At 33.4% G+C, this 24965-nt stretch overlaps 3 protein-coding genes and 1 long non-coding RNA gene across 6 annotated transcripts; 2 read left to right on the top strand and 2 right to left on the bottom strand.

Annotated features, from left to right (window-relative positions):
• Window positions 1–2823: 2823 nt before the first annotated feature.
• Window positions 2824–5707, bottom strand: LOC110731688. 2 transcript variants are annotated; one of them, XR_002513342.1, is made up of 4 exons: window positions 4731–5707; window positions 3373–4064; window positions 3190–3303; window positions 2824–3093 (listed from the first exon to the last, which is right to left on the bottom strand). It is a non-coding gene; the product is annotated as an uncharacterized LOC110731688 (long non-coding RNA). The 2 variants fall into 2 exon arrangements; XR_002513341.1 differs by having other exon boundaries at window positions 3373–5707.
• Window positions 5708–5911: 204 nt separating this feature from the next.
• On the top strand, window positions 5912–7078 carry LOC110731686 (NAD(P)H-quinone oxidoreductase subunit T, chloroplastic-like). Its single transcript, XM_021911566.1, has 2 exons — window positions 5912–6380; window positions 6546–7078. The coding sequence occupies exons 1-2, from the start codon at window positions 6040–6042 to the stop codon at window positions 6961–6963; spliced, it is 759 nt and encodes a 252-aa protein (XP_021767258.1). The 5' UTR covers window positions 5912–6039; the 3' UTR covers window positions 6964–7078.
• A 914-nt stretch (window positions 7079–7992) lies between these two features.
• On the top strand, window positions 7993–10821 carry LOC110731687. Its single transcript, XM_021911567.1, has 2 exons — window positions 7993–8193; window positions 10362–10821. Exons 1-2 carry the CDS (start codon window positions 8118–8120, stop codon window positions 10571–10573), a joined length of 288 nt encoding a protein of 95 aa, XP_021767259.1. The 5' UTR covers window positions 7993–8117; the 3' UTR covers window positions 10574–10821.
• A 455-nt stretch (window positions 10822–11276) lies between these two features.
• LOC110731685 (probable alkaline/neutral invertase D) lies at window positions 11277–15633 on the bottom strand. Of its 2 annotated transcripts, none has more exons than XM_021911564.1 (5): window positions 15439–15633; window positions 14252–14688; window positions 13731–14162; window positions 12467–13025; window positions 11277–11819 (listed from the first exon to the last, which is right to left on the bottom strand). In XM_021911564.1, the coding sequence occupies exons 2-5, from the start codon at window positions 14627–14629 to the stop codon at window positions 11524–11526; spliced, it is 1665 nt and encodes a 554-aa protein (XP_021767256.1). In that variant the 5' UTR covers window positions 14630–14688; window positions 15439–15633; the 3' UTR covers window positions 11277–11523. The 2 variants fall into 2 exon arrangements, with proteins under 2 accessions (XP_021767256.1, XP_021767257.1); XM_021911565.1 differs by having other exon boundaries at window positions 14252–14634.
• Between the last annotated feature and the right edge of the window lie 9332 nt (window positions 15634–24965).

Genomic DNA, 24965 nt, shown 5'->3' with positions numbered 1-24965 from the left:
AGTACAACACATATATACATATTGAAGTACAAAACAAACAGCCATTTTCCAGACACCCTTGTATTGTATTTTGAACCACAGTGATCCCCTTCTGACATTCCGGCGACTCTGCCAAAGACATATCTCCAGTAGACTTTGTATATGCACGCAACAGAATAATCCACCAAAGTATCTGATTTCCGAACAGGATCATGGAGCAACCCTTTATTCAGACCTACGGACAACTCACTCAACGATCTCTGCCTCGGCTTATCAAGAAGCTTAGAGAGGTCAATCATCCATCTCTGAAATTAAGCAATGAGAGCTCACTTTTCTGAGCCCAACTCCCTCCATTTCAAACTAACACACACCCATTCCGATTGCTCACGGACACGTTTCCTATTTCATAATTTATCCCTCAAATGGGCCATAATCTCTCCCTCTTCTCCACACTTACATATGGTTTCCCTCAACAATCAACACCCAGGAATAATTTAAATAAATTATGTACAACTCTAGTTTAGTTCTTTTTCACCACACAAAATCTCCAAACAATATAAAGCATCATCATCAATTGAAGCAATCTTGTTTGACCCGACCCCTCTCGACCACTCACAGAATTCAGCAAATCCCTCAAATTGTAAACCCAATTCTTTGCAAACCTTAAACATTCTAAGCATGCCATTATAATCCATCTGTTTACGACATTGCAGCAACAAGTTTTAAGTTAATCACATAGATCATTGTAAATGTTTAGCATATCTTCCATTATTGCAGGAACAGCAACAAACACCAAATCTTTATTAAGTATGAATTTTCAAATTCTTGGCTTCTTTTGATTTCACTTTGAGAAATCCCAATTTAGCCCTGAATTTACTGAATCTACACTTGCTGTTTCAATTGCTTTATTCAAATAAAAACTTAATTTTTGAATTAGAGTGGTATCAATTTCTCCATTGAAATCTCCCAATTTCTCAAGAATACAGCTATCATCACATACAAGATTTATTTCCTTCAACCCCAAATCCTCAGAACTTAACAGTTTGTGGTACAAAATTAGGCTCTTTAAAACTAGAGAGGAGTCTTTTGATTTCTTGATGTTTTTGATAACCGATTGGGATGAAGAAACAATAATTTCTTTTGAAATACATTTCTTACCAAGAAATTCTTTGAGAGCATCCAAATCTGCGGTAGATTCCTTCAACAGCTTTCTGAATTTGACTTTCTCCATGATAATGGAACATTTCTCCATTAAAACGGAAGCTTTACTTTTTAAAGCTTGTAAAATAGGCGCCATATTGTGCGAGAGTGTAAAAAGAAATTTTGGAATTGATTGTGAGTTGAAAATGATTTGTCGTGTACTGTGCTAATGGTATAATCGTTATATATAAGTGGAAATAAGTCCTAGCGCAAAGCCGGCATAGGTCAAACTTGTGTAGTTGGGTATTTCGGTCAATTCAATTTTGATTTCTTTTAAATCAAAAGGGTTTTTTATTTGTCATTTTTTTTGTAAGAAAATGTTAGCCGGTTAAATCAAATCAAATTCCGTCAAAGTTTTATATTGGAAGTAAAACTGCCATCTAAGGGTTTTATATTGGAAGTAAACCGATGCTCGATTGAACCCGAGCCTACGTGGATGGTGTTTCGAAAAACTAATTTAATATTGTAGTATATACGAAATTAATTTACGTTTTATCATGTTGTGGAAATTGCTCGGATAAATATTCATGGATTTTTTAGAAAATTAATGTTATGAACTTCAGATGATAAAATTAGGGAATTTTATGAAATTAATACTGTGAATTGTTGATGATAAATTTATGAAATTTTAATGTATGTGTGTTATTACAAGAAAACATGTGATTATCGATGGTTCAAATTGGTCGATATGGAAAAACCATCGGGAACCGCATTACCGACAGCTAACCATAGATAATCGGTAATCCGCTCGTCAATACTTCCCAAGTTACCGATGGAGTTAGCCATTGGTAAGGTAATTATCGACAATTTTGATCGGTGATAGACAAAGCTTTGAAAATTATAAATAACTAAGCCATCGTACACCCAAGGGGGAAAAAAAAAAGAAGAAGAAGAAGAATAGTGTAACCCCTGCCCCCCTCTAAGCCCTAACCTTATCCTCCACTACCTACAAAACTCTACCACCACCCTTTATAACCCCCAACACGAAACTCCATCTCTACTGCCATCTACGACCCCCACCATCTCCTCTCTTTACCCACGAGCGATACCAACTACCACCATCCTATGCAACAAGCAACACCAACACTTTCCACAAACCCCACCCACAAATCCCACAAATTAAACCCAAAAAATATTTGAAACTCAAAAAATTACACACAAAATAAGTAGATCTAAATACTAATTAAACTAAATTAGCTAGAAAAATTCTCTTTGGTAACACTTGGGTATTGCTTGAATGCACATAAAAAAAATGGAGGAATTGAAAATTCATGTGAATTTGGTAAAACATGGGAATTAAATTACCAAGTTCTCTTTGGTAACTCGCAATTTCCTAGGAAATTCAATGTGTAATTTTAATTCCCATGAAATACAAATGCCTACAAGAATTTAATTCCTATGTTCTCTTTTTGTTTTTAGCAAAATCATTACAAAATTACAAATTAACTCAAATTAGTCACTTATATATAATTACAACTTAGCAAGTAAAACCATGCTATTTACCTGAAAACATTCAGAAATGGGTACTCCCTCCTCCTCTTCTAGTTGTCCCCTGATTTTTTTGCGAAACAATAATCGCCATTCAAACATGAACAAATAGTGAAATAGGGAATATATAGATTAAGGGATGCTACCGCATCTCAATTATTAACCGTTGCCTAATCAATACTGTATAATATCAACAAAGTTAATTAATGAAGACTTCAACATTAGTTAAATTCTTGGCCATTGTTAAGATCCTTGGCAGATTTAGTTAGGTACCATACGATCTAACATTACACCACTCTTCAATAAATACGTAGCAATCGGTATCAATGCTACACGGAAAGAAATCAATTCGAACTCATTCAGATTGGAATGGACACACGTAGCTGCCGGAAGTTGATAGTTCTTGCAACATCGATGAAGAGGTAACTACAACCCGCAACAATAAGTATCAACATAACCGGCTGTATTGCTTAGGCAAAGTAAAGTACAGAAACGAAAAAACATTAGCCAAATATACCGTACCTCTATCTCAAGCTTTTTCAAGAAGACGAGGAAGAGCTTTCGCTACATACTTGCCACTATCACATTTCATGTTGACATGTAAACTCAAAACTGACTGAAATAATAATCCAGCATCTGAAAATCAAGATGATTAGAAATCTTCTTTTAAAAACACAAAAAAAATATTTACATTTTTCCACTCACCAGAGAATACTCTCCAAGGACCAGATTTTTTAGGCCAGAGACATTAACTGCAAGACTTTTGAGAAGACCGTGTGCTTTATTATTTTTTCCGAGCAAGTTGAAATTGACAGTTTCAAGATTGGGAACATTTAAGAAAGAGCACTCGAGAGCTTCTTCACCAGAATTGAAAACTCAAAGGTCTTGAAGTTGAAGTTGTTGCAAATTTGGACATTCTTCAATCCTGAGGAAACTCAGACACCGGAAGTTGTTATTGTCTCCAACAAAGTAGAAAGAATGTCCTGCCATTCAATCCCCTCTAGAATAACATTACAAAGATCAAGGGTTGTTAAGTTATGAAATCCAAGTTCATTATTATCAAGCCTCAAAATGCAAGAGTCCAGACACAACTCCTTGAGATAACAGAATCGCGAAAGAAAGGAACTAGTGATAGGATGAAACTCAGGAAACACACAACATCTCCAAGCATCCACGCATATTTGCTATGACACTCTATTATAGGCATACCAGACATTACCCGCCAATCCAAGTCAAGGGAGGACAACTTTCTCCACTTTGTTGATAATGTAGCCATTCTTGCTACATCACGCAATGACAGCATATGAGACGTAACCTTATGTGGAAGCTCACTGATACGATCTTCTTCCCCATCACTCAGTGTCAGAGGAAGCCAAATCTTTCAAACTACCATCAACCTGTTTTTGAATGGTTATGAATTCAAATTTAAACTTCAATTAAATACCATATTACAAGCAGAATGTACCACTTAAACAATAATTTTATACCTTTTTTGCCCTTCCAAAGTCCACATATTCCTTTATCAAATTCATAAAATGCAAAGTGTTACATAAATCATCATTCTTCAACAATAGACAATATATTTCATTCACTTAAGCGGCCTCGCCCTACTATACTTTCTTAGTTACAATGTATTAAGTCTAGGATCATTACTATATTATCTTTTGTGATTAATATATAAGTTAATAAGTATATATATATATAATGGAATCTTATTAGAATCATCTATACTATAAGTTCATAGTATCACTTAAAACTATAGTCACCCTCTAGCAATAGCCAAAATCAAATCACTTAAAAAAAAAACCCTAGCCACCGTCCAGAAATAGCCAAATTAATTACATAGAATCACATTACTCCGTAATAAAAAGCATGACTAGAAGAAACGTAGCATGTAAAAAAAAATTATACTTGTATAACGATGAAAACCTAAGGCAATCTAAGAAACATGGGTAAAAAACATGAATGCATATATAAAAAAAAAATAATAAAAAAAAATTAAAAAAAAAATAAAATCACTATGAATACTTCAAAATAAATTAAATAAAATAGAATAAACTTACAACGGAGAAAGATTTCACGAAACTTGTAGTGCTGCGACGATCTCTGATTCTCTTATCTCTCTAAATTTTTAACCAAGGCTAGTTCTACTTTTATTTATATATAGCGTAGAGTTAAAGTTGCTTTCCGATACCGAATCAAACTAGTTCAATAAATTCCTTTTTGTGTTGGAATTCGGTTAATTAAGGATATGTTTTACTAATTTTATTTTATTAGTTTTGAACTTATTCTAATCTATTCTATGTTTAAAAGCGTGCCTAAAATTGTTAATGTAACAAGTAGATCTGCACTAACATTGCACCACATGTCCACGTCATCATTAACAAGCATTGCGCCACGTCTTACCCAATAATAATTTATGTCATCCATATAAAAAATACATATATCTTTAACTAAGCACAATAATGGATAAGAAAAAAAAATTATGTAGCTTATAAAAAATGAATAAAGAGAATAGCTTTAACAATTCCAAGACAAGGGAAAATTATTCTATCTAAATCCGTTTTTTTGTACTAACATTATGTGTTAAAGTAGCAACCCGTGCAACGGCTGGGTCATACACTAAAAAAAAAAAAAAAACTTATCCTAAAATTCCAATCAATCAATTCAATACATTCATGGAAAGTAATGTTTACTACTCCTCTGTATTTTATTACTTGCTACACTTTCTTTTAGCAGCCACATTTTATTACTTGCTCCATTTCCCTTTTTTTTTGGAAACTTTTAATACAAAGTAATATTTTACTATATTAATATTTTTCATATTTTCTCTCCTCCCCACTTACACTCAATTTTGCTTTTTTAGATTTTTATTTTATTCTTCAACTTACCCCACTTCCATCATATTATATTACTTTCAATTATTCCTCCTAAAACTCCGCGTAAGGAGAAATAAAGCAAGTAATAAAATCATGGTATTGGGTCTGATCAATTTACAATATAGATCATGGTATTTTCATAAAGAATAGTTCGTTAGTCAATTTACATATACATACCCCAAAGAGTATTTTCATAAAATCGTTAGTTGATTTATCATACCGATTATGTATTTAAAAGTCATGCCTGTAGAATTGATCTTGCATTTAAAAAAAATAACGTGCACAAAGAGCTAATTTTCCTTATTATTACGAAGTACAATGGATGACAACATATATAGACAATTAGATATTGAAGTAGAAGACAAACAAAAATTGTAGCAATTTTCCTCTCCTGATATCCATGTATTGCATTTGAACCACAAAGTCTAAAGCAATGGCAGAACCTCTAATTGAACAAGGCTGCTAGGATTTTCTCTGAAATTATCTTAATCCTATGGCCTCCACGGCATCTCCTCCATATCCGGCTTCTCTCTTCGTCGTTGGTTATCCAACATGGAAGAACCAAACTAGTATCCTGTTACAAAATAAAGCAACCATGAGGAATAATAACCATGCTAAACTTTGTGTTTTTGCCGCGACACAAGATTCCGGTAATTGGCAAAGGCCACCCCCTGGTGTTGACACAAGAATTCATTGGGAGAATGATGATGAAGGTTGGGTTGGAGGGACCAGTTCAAATGCTAAACAAGAGCCACTTAAACCTGAAACTGAGCAGAAGAATTTACTTGGTGAAAAATTTTCTGAGCTGCTTTACTCCTCTGATTCTCATTATCAGTAAGTTTATGTAGTGTTACAGGGTTATGTACAAACGTTATGATCTCGACAGCTCTCTAGTCCCAAAACAATAAGCAATTCCTATATACTATAGTTTTGTGTCCTGTAAACTATACTATCTCTAAAGTTTATGCTAATTAATTAGGATTTTCTGTTGTTAATCAGGTTCTTAGGGATACCACCAGATGCTGATTTAGAGGAGATTAAAACAGCTTATAGAAGATTATCAAAAGAATATCACCCAGATACAACTTCACTTCCTCTGAAAACAGCATCAGAGAAGTTCATGAGACTCAGAGAAATCTACAATGTTTTGAGTGATGATGAAAGCCGGAGATTCTATGATTGGACATTAGCTCAAGAGGCAGCTAGTCGTCGAGCAGAAAAGATGAGGATGAAGCTCGAAGATCCTTATGAGCAGGATGTTATGAATTATGAACCAGTCCCGGATATGGTAGATAGGCTTGGTGGGAAGAATTTAGAATTAAGTGACCAAGCAATGAGTGCTCTTACATTTGATGCTATCATACTTGTCTTCTCAATATGTTGCATTGTTTATGCTATATTCTTCAAGGAGTACTAGTAAATGTAAATCCGTATGTATAGATTAATTTTTTCAAATAATGAAGCTTATATAGAGTTGTACAAAAATGTAAGATATTAGTCTTGATTATACAAGGTGGTATGTTATTGTGTTACTGATTAGAGTTCTGATATCGAATGGTTATAGCCTTATAGCCTTGCCTCACTTTAGAATTGTCAATTGATCGAGAGACGAGATCACACTATAACTCTGATGGGAAGTGAGGAAGTCATCAGTAGTGTTAGTTCAGTTTATCAAATATTTTAGAACTTTAGCTTATAACCATGTCAAAATGTACTTCCATATATAGTTCCATCAATAGTCATCATGTCAAAATGATCACTAGCTAATATTAAAACTTGTTGAAATAAAGCGCACCATCTAAACTATGAATGATTATATTGATAAATTAAAACCCCATCAACATTTAAAAAGAGTTACGGAGTTATAGCAAATTTCTAGCTCAAAATTCCCTCAAGAAAAAAAAAAAAAAAGTTCTAGCTCAAAATCCTTCTTTAGCTTCTTCTTCATCTTAGTTTTGATTTATTATACTAAGTACAAAGTTACTTGACAAAATATGATTCAAAATAAAATTCACTTCAAACCTTCATACCAGTAAAAGAATTTGATAATATCAACGACAATAATTTAATCTATGGGTAATATAATCCAACATTGCCTAAGTTAGAATGAAGTATTACCTTTACCTAAACCAATCTCGAACGACACACTTGGACATATTCTTAAATCCACCACCTACAACACGGAACAAAAACTATTTCTTCAAAAAGAATAAAGAGAAATTTTTTATGTCTTACAAACAATATCCTGTATAAGAGGGAGAGATAACTCAGATGCTTAGAGCTTCTTTCCCGATTGCAAGAGATCCTGAGATCGATTCTCATCCCGTCCTTATGAATTAGTATAAATTAAACGAAAACGAACAGGCTCATTGGTGTTGGGTCGAGTTTAAAAAGAAGACTAACCGAGGCCCAAGAAGAAATGAACACTAGGGTATACTAGCGCGTGAGAGATAACCTCTTGGTCCCTTACAGCTTTACTGGGTCTTTGCTTTCTCTTGTGTGCGAGAAGTTTCAGCCATTTTTGTTTTCGATTCTCTCTCCTCATTTCTCTTTCTTTCTCTCTCTTAAGCCATGGCGTTGAACAATGGGTTGCGATCTTGTGCATCAAAGCTCATGAATTCTTCTGGGTCAATCTTATCTAAGCCAGGTTAGTCGGTCTTACATATCTAGGGTTCTTGTAATTTCCCCAATTTGAAGCGAATTAACTCTGAAATTATACAATTTTATTTAGATCTGTTTGATGGGTATTACTCATTTTTTTTTATGTATTTCACACCCTTCTTCGTATTTTATCTCTTTACTTTTGTTGAATCTGGAAATTTGACAACTTTTGATTTATTAGGATATTGAATTGTATCTGTTTGTGATGTATGGTAATTAGATGTTGGATTTCTGTGATTTTCTCTTAAAATTTTCATTTTTTAGAACTTGTAATTGAATGCTGCTTCATTTTGATCATGGCTTTATGCAGCTATATGAATTTCTATTGATCATCAGAATGCAATCCTTTTTTGCTATAATGGCGCATTCGTATTGAGAATCTGTATTACATTTCACAATGGAAATTATATGGGTTAATGGATAGGTGAACTCAGTGTTTATTAATTGATTTGTTTATCTCAATTCTGGCTGTTGAAGGAGTTTAGAATATCAGATATGTGCATATTTTGGAGGTAGGTGAATGAGCTTTGAAGTGTGAATTGGTGTCTCAATCTACTGAGATTATTCAGAGCTGAAAGTGAATGCGCTTTTATGGATGGTTAGACCAAGAATGCGAATGTAAAGTTGGTTGTATTTATCACGGAATAGGTTGTGGTAAAATATGGGGATATAGTGATTCCTGTTCTACCAAGGAATGATTTCGTAACACATATGTTTGGTAAATAAGCAATAGTTGACGGCTTACTTCTAGCTTCTAGCTAAAGTTCAGCGCCTTTTTGGGTGGATTAGAATGATTGGTTAAGTCTTAATTTCTTGATGTAGCCTATTATGCTGATAATTAGGTTAGAACCATATCTGAGATATTATTATAGGGTAAAGAAGTCTGAAGCTATTATTGTTTTTAAAGACAGCTATTCAAGGCTTAGGCAGTTTACGTGGCTGTTCCAATGTCCCATGTATGGGGTTTATCGCAGTATCGTCTCTCTCAAAAAATCCGTTGCTCTCTAGGTGCCACCAATAAGTATACCTAATGTTGGTTGAACAAGGAGGTTGGAGATGCTGTTAGGTTTTATGATGTTAAACCTGTTGGGGATGATTGTATGGCTTTAGATCTTGGATCAATTGGATGTTGTTGGAAGGAGGAAGTTTAGTGTCATTCATTTTTGTCTTCTTGGGGTATTTTCCCACTATAGAATTAATACACGCAATACGCCTTGATATGTGAATTATTCTGAATGCTGCAAAAGGCGGATTTGTACTTTTGAAGCCTGAAGCTGATGCATGATTTTTTATGGGCTGGAGCTGTCTGGTTGTCAGCTTAAAGGCAGATAGAGGTTTGGGTTTTTGGGAGGGTGATTTCAAAGATCATTGCTTCCATGAGTACATGTTGATGGAGGGTTACCCCATGAACCTCGGTCTCTCTAGTATTATGTTATCAAGAGCAAGTATGGATTATGTCGAAAAGGGTGGGATTGTGGAAATAAATTTCGATGGAGTTGCGTCTTCTCAAGATAAACATTGTCAGTATCGTTTTGGGTTAATTCAGTTGGGGCTTTTTGGCTACATCCATTGTAGAGATACAAAGGGTCTGGGTAAATATGGTTTAGGTGTTTCTTTATGATGACATCTTGTCCTCTGCTATATCCTTCTGTTTGAGCTTTAATACAAAGTATGTTATTTTTTTCATAAAAATTAAACAAAAAGCTTTGTACTTGTGAACTACTGCTTCCCGAATGTGGAAGTGAACACCTCCTTCATTGGAGGATTGACCTTTTCCTGAATGCTTTTTAGTGGTGTGCCTTTGGTGGTTATGATGTCAACATGTTTTCAAACTACATTTCAATAGTTCGTAACTTTGTTTTCTTATAAAACTTTGAATTTGTGAGAATTTGTGAGATGGAGCTATTAGGAAGGGAGGGTAGGGGGGGGGGGGTATTAAGTCCAGATACACCTGATTTGCCTCTTGAACCAACGTAGAAGGCTATGAATAATCATGAAACCATGGGATATAATGGCACAAAAGTTGAATATTGTCTAATTTTTAGTCATCCTATTGTAAATTTGTTGTCTTTTAGTCTCTTTTGTTCTCTTAATTTTTGATGGTACAAGAAAGATCCCCAGTTTATCTAAGCTTAGTGATTTTTGTGCTTACAGCAAGCAGAGAATTTCACTCAAGTGGGATGAAAATGATGGGAGGACATGGTCATGATGAGCCATTCTACCTTCATGCAAAACACATGTACAACTTGGACAGGATGAAGCACCAGAAGCTGAAGATGTCCCTTAGTGTATTGGCTGCCTTTAGCATCGGAGTCTTTGTCCCTGTTTATGCAGTCATTTTCCAGCAAAAGAAGACTGCATCTTAACTTCATTTTAGTTCCTTTTTTCCTATATTGTTGGAAGTTATACAGACTACTTGAGTTGGCCTTGTATTGTAAGATCATGATGGCTTTTTTCATCTCACTTTCAGTTTTCTGCTTGGAATCTTACCTTTGCTAGAACTTGGAAAGGTACATTTGACAATAAAATTTTGTAATGATTTCTGCCGAATCAGCTACTATATATCAGTGATTGTTATGGTTGTGGTTCAATGAAGTTCTTCTTGTACATTGCATTTGTAAGATTTCACATTAGCCTTCTATATGCATTTTGGCAAGTTTTCTTCAGTGTTGATGGCACGTCAAAAGATTGTAATGGAACTCAAGATGAGACATAAAATGAGACACATAACCCAAGTTCCCAACACCTCGTTAGGGTGGTGTAATAGCATGAAATATGGTAAGATATATGCTTCGACTACTCTAAAACAGATTACAATGATATGTAATGGCCGACTATTTTGGTATCTCGAAACAAATCCATTTTAAAGCATTCTATTATCATAATTTAACTTCTGCTTTGATCGAAAAGCGAATGCAAATGCAAATGATTGAATATTAAAGCTCAAGTTTGTTGCATTACCATACTGGTTTAATTTTATGACGAGAGCATTTGTCTTCATATTCTAAGATTGATGTGTAAATTGCAAGTACCAACATAAAAAAGGGCACAAAACATAGAGTAACTAAATGCTTCGGAACTTGATTTCAACATGGGGAAGTAACCATTTGATTATGAAATTTGGAGGAAAAAGAAGTTATTTGTGAAACAAGAAGCCAGCAGACACTATTGTACACAACCAGACCTTGCAATCAGTCCTGAGAACGGCAAGAAAATTGCCAAAGAATGAACATCGCCAGAATTACGATAACAATTACTTAGCATCTCTAAGCCTTGTATTTTTTTTCCAATACTACCTCCTACTATTTGCTTAGGCTCAGCACGTCCAAGAGGATGATCGTTTAATCAATGGTTTCATTAGCTTGTCTTCTTCCAAGGAGATCATACCCAAGTGTGAAGGATCTTCTAGCATCATTTTTGCCACGAGGTATCCGGCAATTGACCAAGTTTGGAATTTCCGAGCTTGTTTTCCAATATATCTGCCTTGTTTACCATCATAGTATTCTGGCCAGCCGTCTTTGAGCAAACGGGACTCTGCCAGATCAATAGCTCGTCTTGCAATCTGTGGTCTACCAGTCTTGATGCATGCAGCCGTTAACAACCATAGAAGAACTGCAAGCAGCACAGAAGAAGCGATGGGAAAACAAGAGGAAAGAACATGTATGTTCAAACACAAGGTAGATATAAATGTGATGCAGAGTTGCTAATAATATACTTCATACCAACTATTACATAGAAATGACCAATAACGATATCAGTAAGAAACTTGAGTAATTACTATTTTACTACTATAAGAAATTCTGAGGCTTGTAGAGGCGTCCTGAACCCCGTGCAGGCAGCAATGCAGTCAGGGACTGCTAGCCTGCTACTGAAGTACTACTTCAGATATAATAGAAATCCAGCACAACCTTAACTGAAAATGGACTGGTAATTTGACATCACTATAGGAGAATACCAAGCATTAGCCATTAATTCCAGTTTATTAAACCTCGTTCAACAAGTCAGGACTCACGACAGAGTACTGGTTATTAGCAAAATCACTAAAAGGTACAAAAGAGAAATATTGAATATGTAGGCATGCCTCACACGGAGGGTGATTAAATTGCCAACCTATTCATTTGGTATGTCCTAGTTTATTCTTGTAAAGCAACCTCATGTAGCAGGTCTAAGGGATAATGCAAGTCACCAAAATACGAAGAGAAATTCTTTCTACATAACCATCAAGAAGAAAGCTAAAATAAACAAGAAAAAGGGCAAACCTGGCCAAGATCCTCCATTGTGGTAGCTCCATCTGGTATTCTTGGGATCACATCCTGTGACAATCCGCCATTCATGACTTTCTATGGCAGGATAAGAGATTTTTAGAGGCATTTCTCCCACCAACTCTTCCCAACGCTCTTCAATGAGATCCATAATAGCCATAGATTGCTCTGGAGTTGCAAGAGAACAAAGGATGGCTACACAATTGCCCAACGCAAACCATCGGAAATCCATCCTTGCTGGACTGACGTTTCCAATAAAGTAACCACCACGTGTAGGCATGAAATCAAAAACCCAATCTGGTATTGAATCGGGAATGACATTAAACTTATTCACAGCTGTATGAGAATATTCTTCTGTTTTGTAGCGGTAGACATCATTTAGTTGACGGAAATCAAGCCAAAAATAGTTTCTTATGTGAAAGCTCAACGCATGCAACCGCTTCACTATTCTTTCAATAAATTCCTTCCCTTCTCCATCATGTTTAAGCATAGCCAAAGCACATCTCAGTGACATGAAGAAAAGCGATTGAATTTCAATAGGATAGCCATAAATTCCCTGGAAGATGATCAGGTCTCAGAATATGAATGTGGATATTGTGTCATACAGCACAATTTTAAAAGTTTAAAATATGATGAAACTAAAAGCACAATTCTCAAGTCGTATTAGCATGTACTTTGATGGGTACCGAGTATTTTTCATATAAAACATATGTATTGAAAACTATGTGAGATAAAAGGTCAAGTTCATGCAAAATCGTGTATAAAATGATGCATATATGATGGTAGGTCATGAAAACTTATATCATGTTAGTAAAAATAGCTTGGTTTACCTACTTCTATCTGAATCAAAGGTATAGGCAACCTTTATGGCAATTTGATCAACAGATTTTCTTAGGCAACAAATAGTCCGTGGTGATGGAGCCGGCAAAAATGTTACATTAAGAGTGGAGTAATGATGATACACAGGGTGGAATCTTAAACATCAATATAATTAATCAAGAAATCAGAATACAATAAAGATTCAACGACAAAAAAGAAATAGAGTAGCTGGGATAGTTCATATTAAATTTTGAAACTGAAATTCCCTGCATGCATTGGACACATTTCATATGCCAGTAGATCAAGTCAAAGTCAATGCTCTTTTAAAAGGTGTTAAATCCAGTTATAGATCTTTTTTATGATAGCCATAAATATTTTATGATGAGCATCATATGAAAGAGTCATATATTAACAGCAGTAAAGAGTTCATAGATCATCTTACCATTCTTCGATCAATCATTGAGCAACCATCTGCGCAAAGTAGGGTGGGAAATGTGTCGAATCCCTCTGACAAACACAGAGTCATTATAAGCCTCATCCCCTTCTGACATTCCGGCGACTCTGCCAAAGACATATCTCCAGTAGACTTTGTATATGCACGCAACAGAATAATCCACCAGAAACCTGAGTCAACAGGAGCAACCCTTCCGATGGCACTCTCACCAAAGTCCGCAACGACAGTATCTGATTTCCGAACAGGATCATGGAGCACCTTGAAGCTGGCTGGCATTGCCCCTTCCCCGAGCTTAAACCGGTCAACTCTCTTTTCCCAAGCCTGAAGTTGCAGGGTCTTTAACAGGAAATTCTTAACTATATCTGGCTCACCATTCATAAGAAAAGCTAGTGCACTAGGCACAAAATCCCTTACAAACACCTGCAAAACAAAACATCGTCTCAGATTGATGGAATCAAAACAGTAACAGGTAATACGATAATAATTACAGTGATGTGAAATGAGGATACCTGATCATAATTCAAAACTTCCTCTGAAGCATGATCATAAGCAGCAATGGTGCCCACGGGCTGACCTCTAAAGTACACCAAAGATCGTCGAAGAGCTTCCCAAGCTTCGGCAACCATAGGATGTGGCTCAAAAGAGTTCCTAGTCGATGAAGCAGGGGTGTCGAAACCAGACCTTGCTCCAGGAGAGTACATATGTTCAAAGTTCTCTACACTCCCTTTATTCAGACCTACGGACAATTCACTCAACGATCTCTCATCAAATGATCTCTGCCTTTCAATATTGAGCCTCGGCTTATCAAGAAGCTTAGAGAGGTCAAAATCATCCATCTCGGAAATCGAGCAATGAGAGCTCACTTTCCTAAGCCCAACTCCCTCCATTTCTTCTGGTACCGATAATTCAAACAAACACACAGAACCTTCAATAACAACAAAAAGTCCTACAAAAATCCAATTACTTGAAAATCAGAAAATAAGGCAATATATAAGGAAATCAGTGGAAATTCTCCAATAATAAAGACCTAAAATAAGCCCTCCAAATTGGAAATACAAGATCTTCAAAGATTCTTTTATGTTAGCCCCCACTACCCCACATAAATATTATCCACAACCATGAGTCTATGAACACATGTATCATGTCTTCTTCACATATATCTTTATTCTTTTATAAAAATCAACCTAATCCATAAACATACCCCTAGCATACACTATATAACAACTACAAACTCCGAGGATGTCAACTAGCTTAGTTAGTAGTACTCGAGACCCTGGATCAAATCTTGTCTACAACACTATCCTTGAACTTCCTAAAACACCAACAAAAATAACCAAAACAATCTGCATAACATATGCAATTGCCGGAAATTTTATCGAGTATAAACTATATGTAACTCACAAATATCACATTATTACAAAATAAAGCTCCTATAACACAGATTTTGGTTTAAAATAATCAAGCAAATCAGCTAATAAAAGCAGATCCATCAGAAAAACAAAAATATTTAATAAACAAAAAAATAAAAGCTAAAAAATGCACATTAAATCCAGCAGTAAAAAAGTACACTAATAAAAGCCTTAAAATCAAAGCAATAATAATACGAGTAAAAAAAATGATGAAAATACAAGTGTTGGGAAGAGAAAAACATCAGATCTGTAAAGAAAAATGAGAGATCAGAAGAGAGAGAAAGTACCTGAGAAACGGAAAAGTAAACTTTTCCGACAAAATCAACGGTGGAGAAACGGCGACGGCCGCCGGAAAATGGAAATGGACGGCGGAGAAGAGAGAGGATAAAAAGGAGAAGGAAAGGAAAAAAAAGAGCATAGTTAGGTGAAGCAGGGATATATAGTGATAATGGAACAGAAAACTAGGAGAGAGAAAATAATTTTTATTTTTTATTTTTTATTTTTTTTTAGGGAGCAAAAAATATTTCTGAGTGAGTTAAGTGAAGGGAGTGACCGGGAACAGGGGATAGCCGGTGAGAAATGGCGCACGAGGGAAATAAGGGAGACTGGAAGAGTAGGTTGGGGAGACAAAACGACACAGTTTCAGATGGGTTAATCCACTTGGTTTGGTTTTGTTTCGGGTGGTTGGGTCCGTTGACAGCCTGACACCTTAGCTGTTACTGCCATTTTTCGATTGTTTTTTTTTTTTCACCTATTAATAATAAGCTTATTACGGAGTCATTTGTAATTTTGTGTACTCTTTTTGTTTCTAGTTAAATAAATTACTCCGAATTAAAAAAAAATATTCGGAATGCAAAGAAAAGTGTAATTAAAATATAAATATATTGTACTCAAAAATAAAAAAAATATAAATATATTGAATATGGAATATATTTTCATTGGTTATTTATTAATCGTGTTTAATATTACTCCGCTAGAGTTTAACACGTATATTCTAAGGAGTACTTTCCTATTTGTTATACTCTGTAATTCGTATATGTAAGGTTGAATCTTTGTTTATAAATAATGTTAGTGTCTTTAGCTAAATTTTCATTATTAAGAAAGAAAAAACATAAAAGAAATCATGTTAAATACATTTTCATGTTTAGCTTAAAAAAAAGATGCATAATACTCCATAAAAATATTTTAAAGATTCAAATACCAAAAACTTGGAAAATAAAATCAATATGTTTATATAGGATTAAAAAGTACGGAGCACTTATTTCAAATTTTCAAGCAAGTAATGCGTGGGCTCGTTTGGAGATTTGATGTATCAAGTGAGTACCCACGCAAATAAATAGACAATAAAAGAAAAAAAATGTTGTTAAATTGAACTCTACTAGCAATCAGCGTCTATTTCATGTGAAGTATATATAATAATGCACGCCATGCAAATGAAGACTTTTTTTTGCTTGTTTACCTTTCTATATTATTTTAGTTACTATATATAGATATTAGAAAACCTATTATTAGTAATATGCATCGTGTATAACATTGTTGATTGATAGGGGAATGACATAATTTGCGGGTCCAATGTATATGTGTTACCACTTACCAGAGTAGTGTAGTATCTAATTGTACATTTATATAATCACAATAATGCTTAGCATATAGTTACTTAGTTAGCAATAATATTCTTCAACATAGTGAGGATAATTACCAAGACTTGACTCACTCACTTAGTCGAGTTATTAGACTTGAGCTGAGATTCGAATCCTGCTAAATAATAGTAGCCTTTGGCTCGAGCTACTTTTGCTTTCGAGGAGTGCCTGAGGTTGCGGTTATCAGATCATTTCTCTTTCCTCCTATTCCCAAGTGTTTAGCTAGCCCACTAAATTGAATACTAGATTAAGAAATTGTGAGTGAGTTGATAGATATGTATAGTAGAACCATTACGTCCATTAGATAAAAGTATATGGAGTAATAAAGAATAATAGTGATAAAAATCTATTTTTGGACTATGCACATAAAGTATGTGTTAGAACTTAGAAGATGTACAACAGTTCAAGTAATACTCCTATTATGTGTCGCATTTATTTTCCATGATGGAATATAAATAGCTAGCTAGTTTTGTTTTTAGAACGTAACCACAAATTGAACTATTGAAGAATCCCATTACGTATGAAGATTATGATCAACTAGCTTGCAGACAAAATAGAAAATTTGATGTGAGCATTTTTTCCCCTTTTGACGAAGATGCGAGTATCTAAAATAGAAGATTATACATGCTAAATGATGAATTAATATGCTTTAAAAATTAATAAGCTCAATAAGTTTGTCAACGTGTCTTTTAGCGATAATATTATAATGCATGGTAGATAGTTTACATAAAGTTGTTAATGGACAATATCGAGCTGACTCCCATTGTTTGACTTTTTATTAATGATAATTAAAAATCATTATAGTTTTATAGTTTGAGAATATTACTTAAAAATAATTCAACCACTTTTCACATAATAACATTTATTTTTATATAATAATTTTAAAACTATGATCAAATATAGACATATAGTACAATTAATTAATTATATAGGAGTCGAAACTTCGCAACTTAAACATATGAGGATTTTCTTTAATTTGTTCTTAAGATGTTCAAATCCTTTTCAAGGTTGAAGTAAAGGAAAGATAAAAGGATGAAAGAGACCTATGAAAGATTGAAAGGTAATACCACTATAAATATTAAGTTTATTAGATGAAATTTTCACGTCATACATCAAAGGAAATGAAATCGTTGACGCAAATAAATCGAACATTTGGCTTCCAATTAGGAATCCTTCCTTATTCCTTGGCCCCGCTAAACACCCTCCGTTTAAAGTTGGATTATTGGAGTCAATATTCCCACTCTATCTAAACTTGACCTTGACTTATTAATACAAAATGTTTTAGACTAATGTGTGTATATTTTTGTAGCCACAATGTTTGCATGTAGGCCTTTAGTACTTTTCCTCACATCAATAGGTATTATGAATCCATGAAAAAAATCGGTCATTATTTATTATCGGTATAATTAACAATGTGATATGATTGATTTAACATACCATTCTTAAGACCGCATATACAAAAAATTAATATAGTGTTTAATTACTTTATCTGAATTTCACTTATCTTATTCGGAATATTATTTCATCGATATCATAATCCAGAGTATGTAATATTGTTGAAATAGTGGAACAATTATTCCTTGTCATCTACCGTAAAAGATTAAAACTTCATGAATATTTGGTTTTTGTTTGATATAGAAAAAGACAATCAATGAATAGTCCGTAATTGAGAGGTCCAAATGCAAGATTCCGTGCAAAAAATCAGCAGAAAAAGTCAGGATTATTGATAAATAAGATGTGAAAAGGGTCAACATTGGATTATTCATATATTTAAAGGGATAATGCGCCATGCATCGTGCGTTAACATTAAATTTTGTTGCACGGAACACTTCTCACAAGGCCATCCCACTTGCTCGTAGACTACTATAGTACTTTCTGAAAGGGATTTTTAATTCTACTTCCTGTTTTTGATGTTTTTAAATAAAATTGAAATTTAAAAGTACAATTGTTGCATAGTGTACGTTATGGTACATTAGCTATATACAAGATCGACTTATACGGAGTAGCTTTCACGCAACTTAAGTGCTCCATCTGTTTCATAATAATAATTGAGATATTTGACTTATTTTTTAACTTTAACTTTCAATATATATTTATTATGTATTAGTAAAAGTAATAAAATTTTAATACTTGAATATCATATATTAAGATAAGATCTAACAATAATAATTTATTTATTACTCCGTACTACTATTTTATTTTTATATTACTCCATATAAAGTAAAATAGATGGTCAAAGTTATAATAAAAATCTTTAATTATTATAGAATAAAAAGAGTATATTTTATATGATATGGTAAATTATCTAAAATACTCCGTAACAAAAGGCAAGAATGAGAGTTCCTTATTTCTTGTTTGTTTATTTATTATCATACAGTTACATATACAGTCATAGTTACATTGTTGTTGCTGCAATGTATTTTTAATGCCGTAGTCCGTACTATAGTATTTTTAATATTTCGCTTTGATAACGTAAAGCTTGTTCTTATAAATGTTATAATTCCCACTACAAACTAAAGGCACTAGCTCTTTGTGATAGATACTTCATATCCAATTAAGTATTTTTAAATTTATTGTTTTTGTTTTATTTATTTATTTATTTAATTATTTTATTTGATTTTATTTATTTTATTTTATTTTATTTTTATTACAAATTAACATACATCATTGAGTTAAGTTGAGTGTTATTAAAAAGAAGATAATAAAATAAAACGAGCGAGAGGTGGAGGTCTTATCCGAAGCATATTGGAATTTTCGAACTCATGCATGCTGATTGCTTATTGCAATGTTGTTGTTGTCATCTCAACTATAAAATTAATTATTCTAAACAAATCACAGAAAATGCGAATGTATTATTTATACATTATTATTATATATGCATGCTTAGGTTGGAATTTCATTGCAGCTCATGCCATGCCAAAAATGCCAGACAATTTTTTATAACACTATTATTACTCCGATCCGTATTACTAGTTTACTACACTATAGCTTAAATAAAGCATTCGAAGAAGTATATGAGATATTCAAACTATGCCAAACGGGTTGGAACTTGGAAATCCGGATATGATCCACGATCCTATTATCACGATCCATGTTACTCTGTATCAAGATTCTCTGCGTTGTATTTCATTGTCTTAAAGCATTTAAATTCGTAAACTTACCTCCTCGATCTCCATGTTCAAATGAAAAATGCATTTGATATTTACTATATCCGTTATATATTATGTGCAACTTTTGAATTTCTTATATGTAACGGATGAAGGTAGTACATATTTTGTTTTCCTTAACTAAGGCTAAGTTAGCTGTAGAGTGGAGGAGTATGTGGAATCCATCTTAACTTCTTAAGTTTTCACTAGAACTAGAAAAAAGGAAAATAATAAAAATTACACAGTAGGAAATTTGTTTGATTGCCTGTAAATAAATTTAAAGTCAAACATATAAGTTTGGAATTTAGTGCTAAATAGTTGGGCCATGGCCCATGGAGGCAAATATCAGTACACCACAACCATACGGTCATACGTACGGTTCACGTGACAGGTCATTATTTATATTTTTTTAAAATAATTTTTGACAAAAATAAATTCAAATGGAGTAATATAAAATTTTCAGACAAGATAATCTTTTTATCAAAAAAATTTCATACGGATTTTTTTTTTTATCAAATACTTAGTTACAAGAAAATTGGTCCATTAATTATTTTCATATCTAATTGCAATAAATTGACAATTGCCAATTGATATATACGAAGTATAGTTTAATTTATAGATAACGATATTCCAGAAAATTAGTTGCGCAATTGATAACAAAAGTATCATGTGAAGCACAATAACAAAAATAGCTTCATAGCTTAGCTTGATTGATAAAATTAAATAGGTGACCTTGATTATATTAAAATTGCGGTAGGTCGGCTTAATTGAATAAGCTAAAAGAGCATGATTGTCGAAATAATTATGTTGATTATGTATTGAAAATGAAATCTCGACTGTAGCTGTTTAATCATGCATGATTTTTGCTGTTAACTTACGCCAAACTAAACTCAATTTGTACGGCATTGGAGCGTGTTCCGCACTTAAAGTTTTCGTGCTTCACCCTTTACTAGTCCTTTTATAAACTGTCTAATTTTTACGTAAATTAGAATGAGAATGAAAATATTTAATTTGGAGTTATTTTGTTTGTAAAGTGTGGGAAAAAAATAATTATAATTATTCTTATAAACTAGCAAGTTATCAAGATATGTTCACATGTGATTTCAAGTTCAAAATGCTTAATCGTCAGGCCACTACTTGTGATCAATGTATGATAAGCTTAATTTTGATAATGCATACATTAAGCATATATAGTGGAAGCTATATTTCTCTCCTCGGAAGGGACCTTTCACCGGGGTCATTCGGGGGCCAGTCGAGGCCCGTTGGCCCCCCGTAGCTTATTGTAATTAATTAGTTAATGAACTTAAATATTAACCTATATTTACTTATAAAATATTAGAATATAGTAATTAGTTTTGAGGGAGAGGTGAAAGATTTAAATCTCAGCCCCTCTAATATTTTTTATCAAGATTCGCCACACTGCTCTCATGGTACTCATATTGGACACGCGTTGATCAACTATTAGTATAAAGATTATATTGCATAAATGTGGCACCTAATAATAATGAAATGTAAGTTAAAGAGCTCGTTATCGTCCATATGACCATATCTATGTTACTCCGTACTTGTATTAATTATTGCATCGAAAATCTAACATGCAATGGCTTTTGAGGCAGAATGGAAATGTATGGAGTAATAACATATATATAGATCGAGTGATGGCACATGCCCCAACTTGCTCAAGAGTGGATCCACCGTTTAAAAAAAAATGATTTAGAGTTAAAATTTACCATTATCTTAATTACCTTATGATTTAAAGTTTTGATTATTCACGTACAATTATTGGCTTTTTCTGATTTAAAAAAAAAAATATTATTAGCTTTTTCTAAAATGCTTTATTAATTAATAGTATATATATACTGTTATACTTCGCATATGATAGTCCAATACGAAGTATCATACTTATAGTATAATTTGGCTTTTTGCACCAATACTATATTAATTTACTTTGACCATTTATATATTTTATAGATTTAACATAGTTAAAAAGATATTGATGTCACTAAGTCAAATAGTGCTGAATAATGAATCTTAATGTACATGTTCAAATTAAAACATCAAAATTATGAAGAATCGAAAAGATAAATTATCAATAGTGTGGAGTCATTGTTGGTCGGAATATATACTTGATAACTGAAATGAATACATGCATGCATGCATGGATGCCTTAGCTTACAGTACATGTATGTGTCTTTTAAGTCATCGCGCACTCATCACTTGAGGAATGTTATTGTTACCATTGCATGTGATTTAGTAAAAAGGAATTGAAATTAAGATTACATTCTATGTGACAAAAATAAAATGAGCATGATATTAATAGTATATATTATATAGGAACATATCACATTTCATACACCAACGAACAGACGAACTTCATATCACACAAGAAGTGTATGATGTTTAGTACACGTTCAAGTTTCAACAATATGTTCCACTATTCTACGTACCATACACAACGGACTAATACAAATTAACTAAGGATATAAGTGCATGCTATATGGAATTTAGTTAGTTAATTAGATAGCATGCACTACAAGATCGCGATTTAGTTCTCTAGCTAATTAATATAATTAATGTAACGATATATGAGTACGATGGATATCATGACCTTTTATCCAAGGCAGCTATGATACGATTGAAGGTATACTCATCACAAGGAAGCACAATCTTCTCTTGGCTACCAAATCCATACTCATCGGCGGAATTCTCTAACAACTGTTGAAAAATCGCGTTTCTTAAGAAGTATGTAGGCACGATATATCTTGTCATCTTGTTTCCTACATACACCACAAAGTGGCCCTTTGGTGCCCTTAAACTACCTTCTGCCTCAACTCTTTTTGGCATAGTAAATTATGTACTTCTAAAACAAACTATATAAGAGAAACTAGACGGATATATATTATTGTTTTGAGGAGTGTGCCTAAATGATAAACCGTTATCATATGTTATATATATATACGTAGTGTATAAGACTAGTTAGATATATATATAATGGTAAATTATATGAAAGATAAAAAGGCCGGTGCAGAAGGCAGGAGATGGAAGTAACGTGGAGATGTTCATGGCCATGCAAAAGTGCAGTGCATGAGGATTATTGAAGGGTAGTACATAAGTAATTAAGGAGCAAGCTAGCTAAGATTTATTTAGAGATAGATAGAAGATGTGGGTGATTCAATATTTATCCCAGGTTTCACATGTATAGTGGCAGGGCCAGGGCCCTTCCATACTTATGAAATAAATCAATTACGACTTACCTTTCGTTGATTGACTTGAATTGTACTGTTCTGTATCTACTCCTTCCATCCTGCTAGAATTGCCTTGTAATCCTTTTTGGGTGTCCTACTGATCTAAAATTTTTCAAATATGAGGGATGTACTACCACTTTTGGTTCCACTAATTTTCAACTTCATCTAATTAAACTTATAAATTATTAAGTAAGGTACTACTATGTACGACTATTATAAATTGGGACTATATATACATAATCATTATATTGAGACAAAGGGAGTACAATATATAGCTAGCCACTAAGGTGTAGCGAAAGGTAGTGGAATTTAATTAGTTTCACCAAACATATTGTGGGTATTTATGTTTCGAATATGTATGTATGTATGTACTTCTACTAGAAGATATGTACTCTGTTAGATAATAGGATTTAGGATTGCTAGCTATAGTAAAGAGATAATTGACTACATATCTAGCTTCTTTCTATCATTGATAGAATTCAATGAATACGCATGTGTTTGTATGGGCATGTATGTATGACTTAACAAATTAAGAGCCGATAGTGATTAGTTGAAGTAAGTAGTTACTCCGACCTGTCAAACAAACAAACAAAATAAAAAATAAAAAAGTAAGTAGTTACTCCGTCGTCTGAGGGTTTTAATTCTTTCAAAATAAAAAAGCAAGTTAGTTGTTATGAGAATTGACTAATAGACTAGATTGTGCATTTAATTTAATTGTTATGAGTTCATGACGGATGTAAGAAAGATTAGCAAAATCAACAAATAAGAATACATATATGTTTTATGCGATTCACTAATGATAAGTTAGCTATGTTCGTGAACATATCAGAGTTTTATTGATTATAAAGATAATATATAAATTACAAAATAGTGATGAATAGGTTAAAACTTAAGGAGTTTATATGGTACTCCCAAAACAAATTATAGAGTGACAAAGATATAGCCCCACCCGCCCCCTCCCCCCCCCCCCCCCAAAAAAAAAAAAACATGGCCCACATAATAGAGATCAAAATAAGTTCAAAAGGGAATAACGGATTCAAGACATATTCTAACACTAATCATTTTTTCTAGTAAAAAACACTAATATTCAATTGTTCATTTTGATTATTCCCATTAGGAGTATATGCATGATTACGACTTAAACTCATGTTCAATTTGTGTTAAACTAATCGATAAAATCATGTATGAACCCCCTAATGCATAGTTAAATTTTAACCTCATGCACTACATCAAATCAAATACTACCATAAAATCCCAACCAAAGCAATTGAATTATTTATTACTTGATTGATTCATATCAACATAGAAAGGGGAGTTGGGACCTAATCTAGACTATATAATACATTGATACATATTATATATACGTACGTACTACTATGTCCTTTGAAGCCATTCCTCACCCATAATATAGGCACATATAATTTACCACCCTAGACTATATACCACCTTAGTAGAAGGTGATATTTACGAGCGAGTAATATTTATGGTATCGAAGTGATATCATATATTTATATGCATGTCAGCAGGTCTACTGGCATGGAGCAAACTACAAGTTGTGCTATACACAAATCTTAGGGGTTGAGCTTTGTAGAGTATAGCCATCTCTTTTGTTGGAAGGCATGCCGATAGGATCGGCATGAAATATGTTTGAACATCGCTTTTAAAATTGGGACGAGCTCGATAAGCCGAACAACTTATTAATGTCAATTTTTCCATAATTATAAAATTTATTATGGGGCCTATTGGCAAGGCACGTGTGCCAAGTTATGCATGAACTCATTTT

Source organism: Chenopodium quinoa, unplaced genomic scaffold, assembly GCF_001683475.1.
Source record: "Chenopodium quinoa cultivar QQ74 unplaced genomic scaffold, ASM168347v1, whole genome shotgun sequence".
Lineage (NCBI taxonomy): Eukaryota > Viridiplantae > Streptophyta > Magnoliopsida > Caryophyllales > Amaranthaceae > Chenopodium > Chenopodium quinoa.
The sequence above is the reverse complement of the archived record's forward strand: the minus strand, read 5'-3'. Positions and strand labels throughout refer to the sequence as shown.

Coding starts and splice junctions, on each gene's coding strand:
- LOC110731686 (XM_021911566.1), top strand. CDS start 6,040: ATGGCCTCCACGGCATCTCCTCCATATCCGGCTTCTCTCTTCGTCGTT. Junction 6,381..6,545: donor TCCTCTGATTCTCATTATCA/GTAAGTTTATGT, acceptor GTTGTTAATCAG/GTTCTTAGGGATACCACCAG.
- LOC110731687 (XM_021911567.1), top strand. CDS start 8,118: ATGGCGTTGAACAATGGGTTGCGATCTTGTGCATCAAAGCTCATGAAT. Junction 8,194..10,361: donor GTCAATCTTATCTAAGCCAG/GTTAGTCGGTCT, acceptor TTGTGCTTACAG/CAAGCAGAGAATTTCACTCA.
- LOC110731685 (XM_021911564.1), bottom strand. CDS start 14,629: ATGGAGGGAGTTGGGCTTAGGAAAGTGAGCTCTCATTGCTCGATTTCC. Junction 14,163..14,251: donor AAGTTTTGAATTATGATCAG/GTATCCTCATTT, acceptor TTTGTTTTGCAG/GTGTTTGTAAGGGATTTTGT. Junction 11,820..12,466: donor CAATGGAGGATCTTGGCCAG/GTTTGCCCTTTT, acceptor TGCTGCTTGCAG/TTCTTCTATGGTTGTTAACG.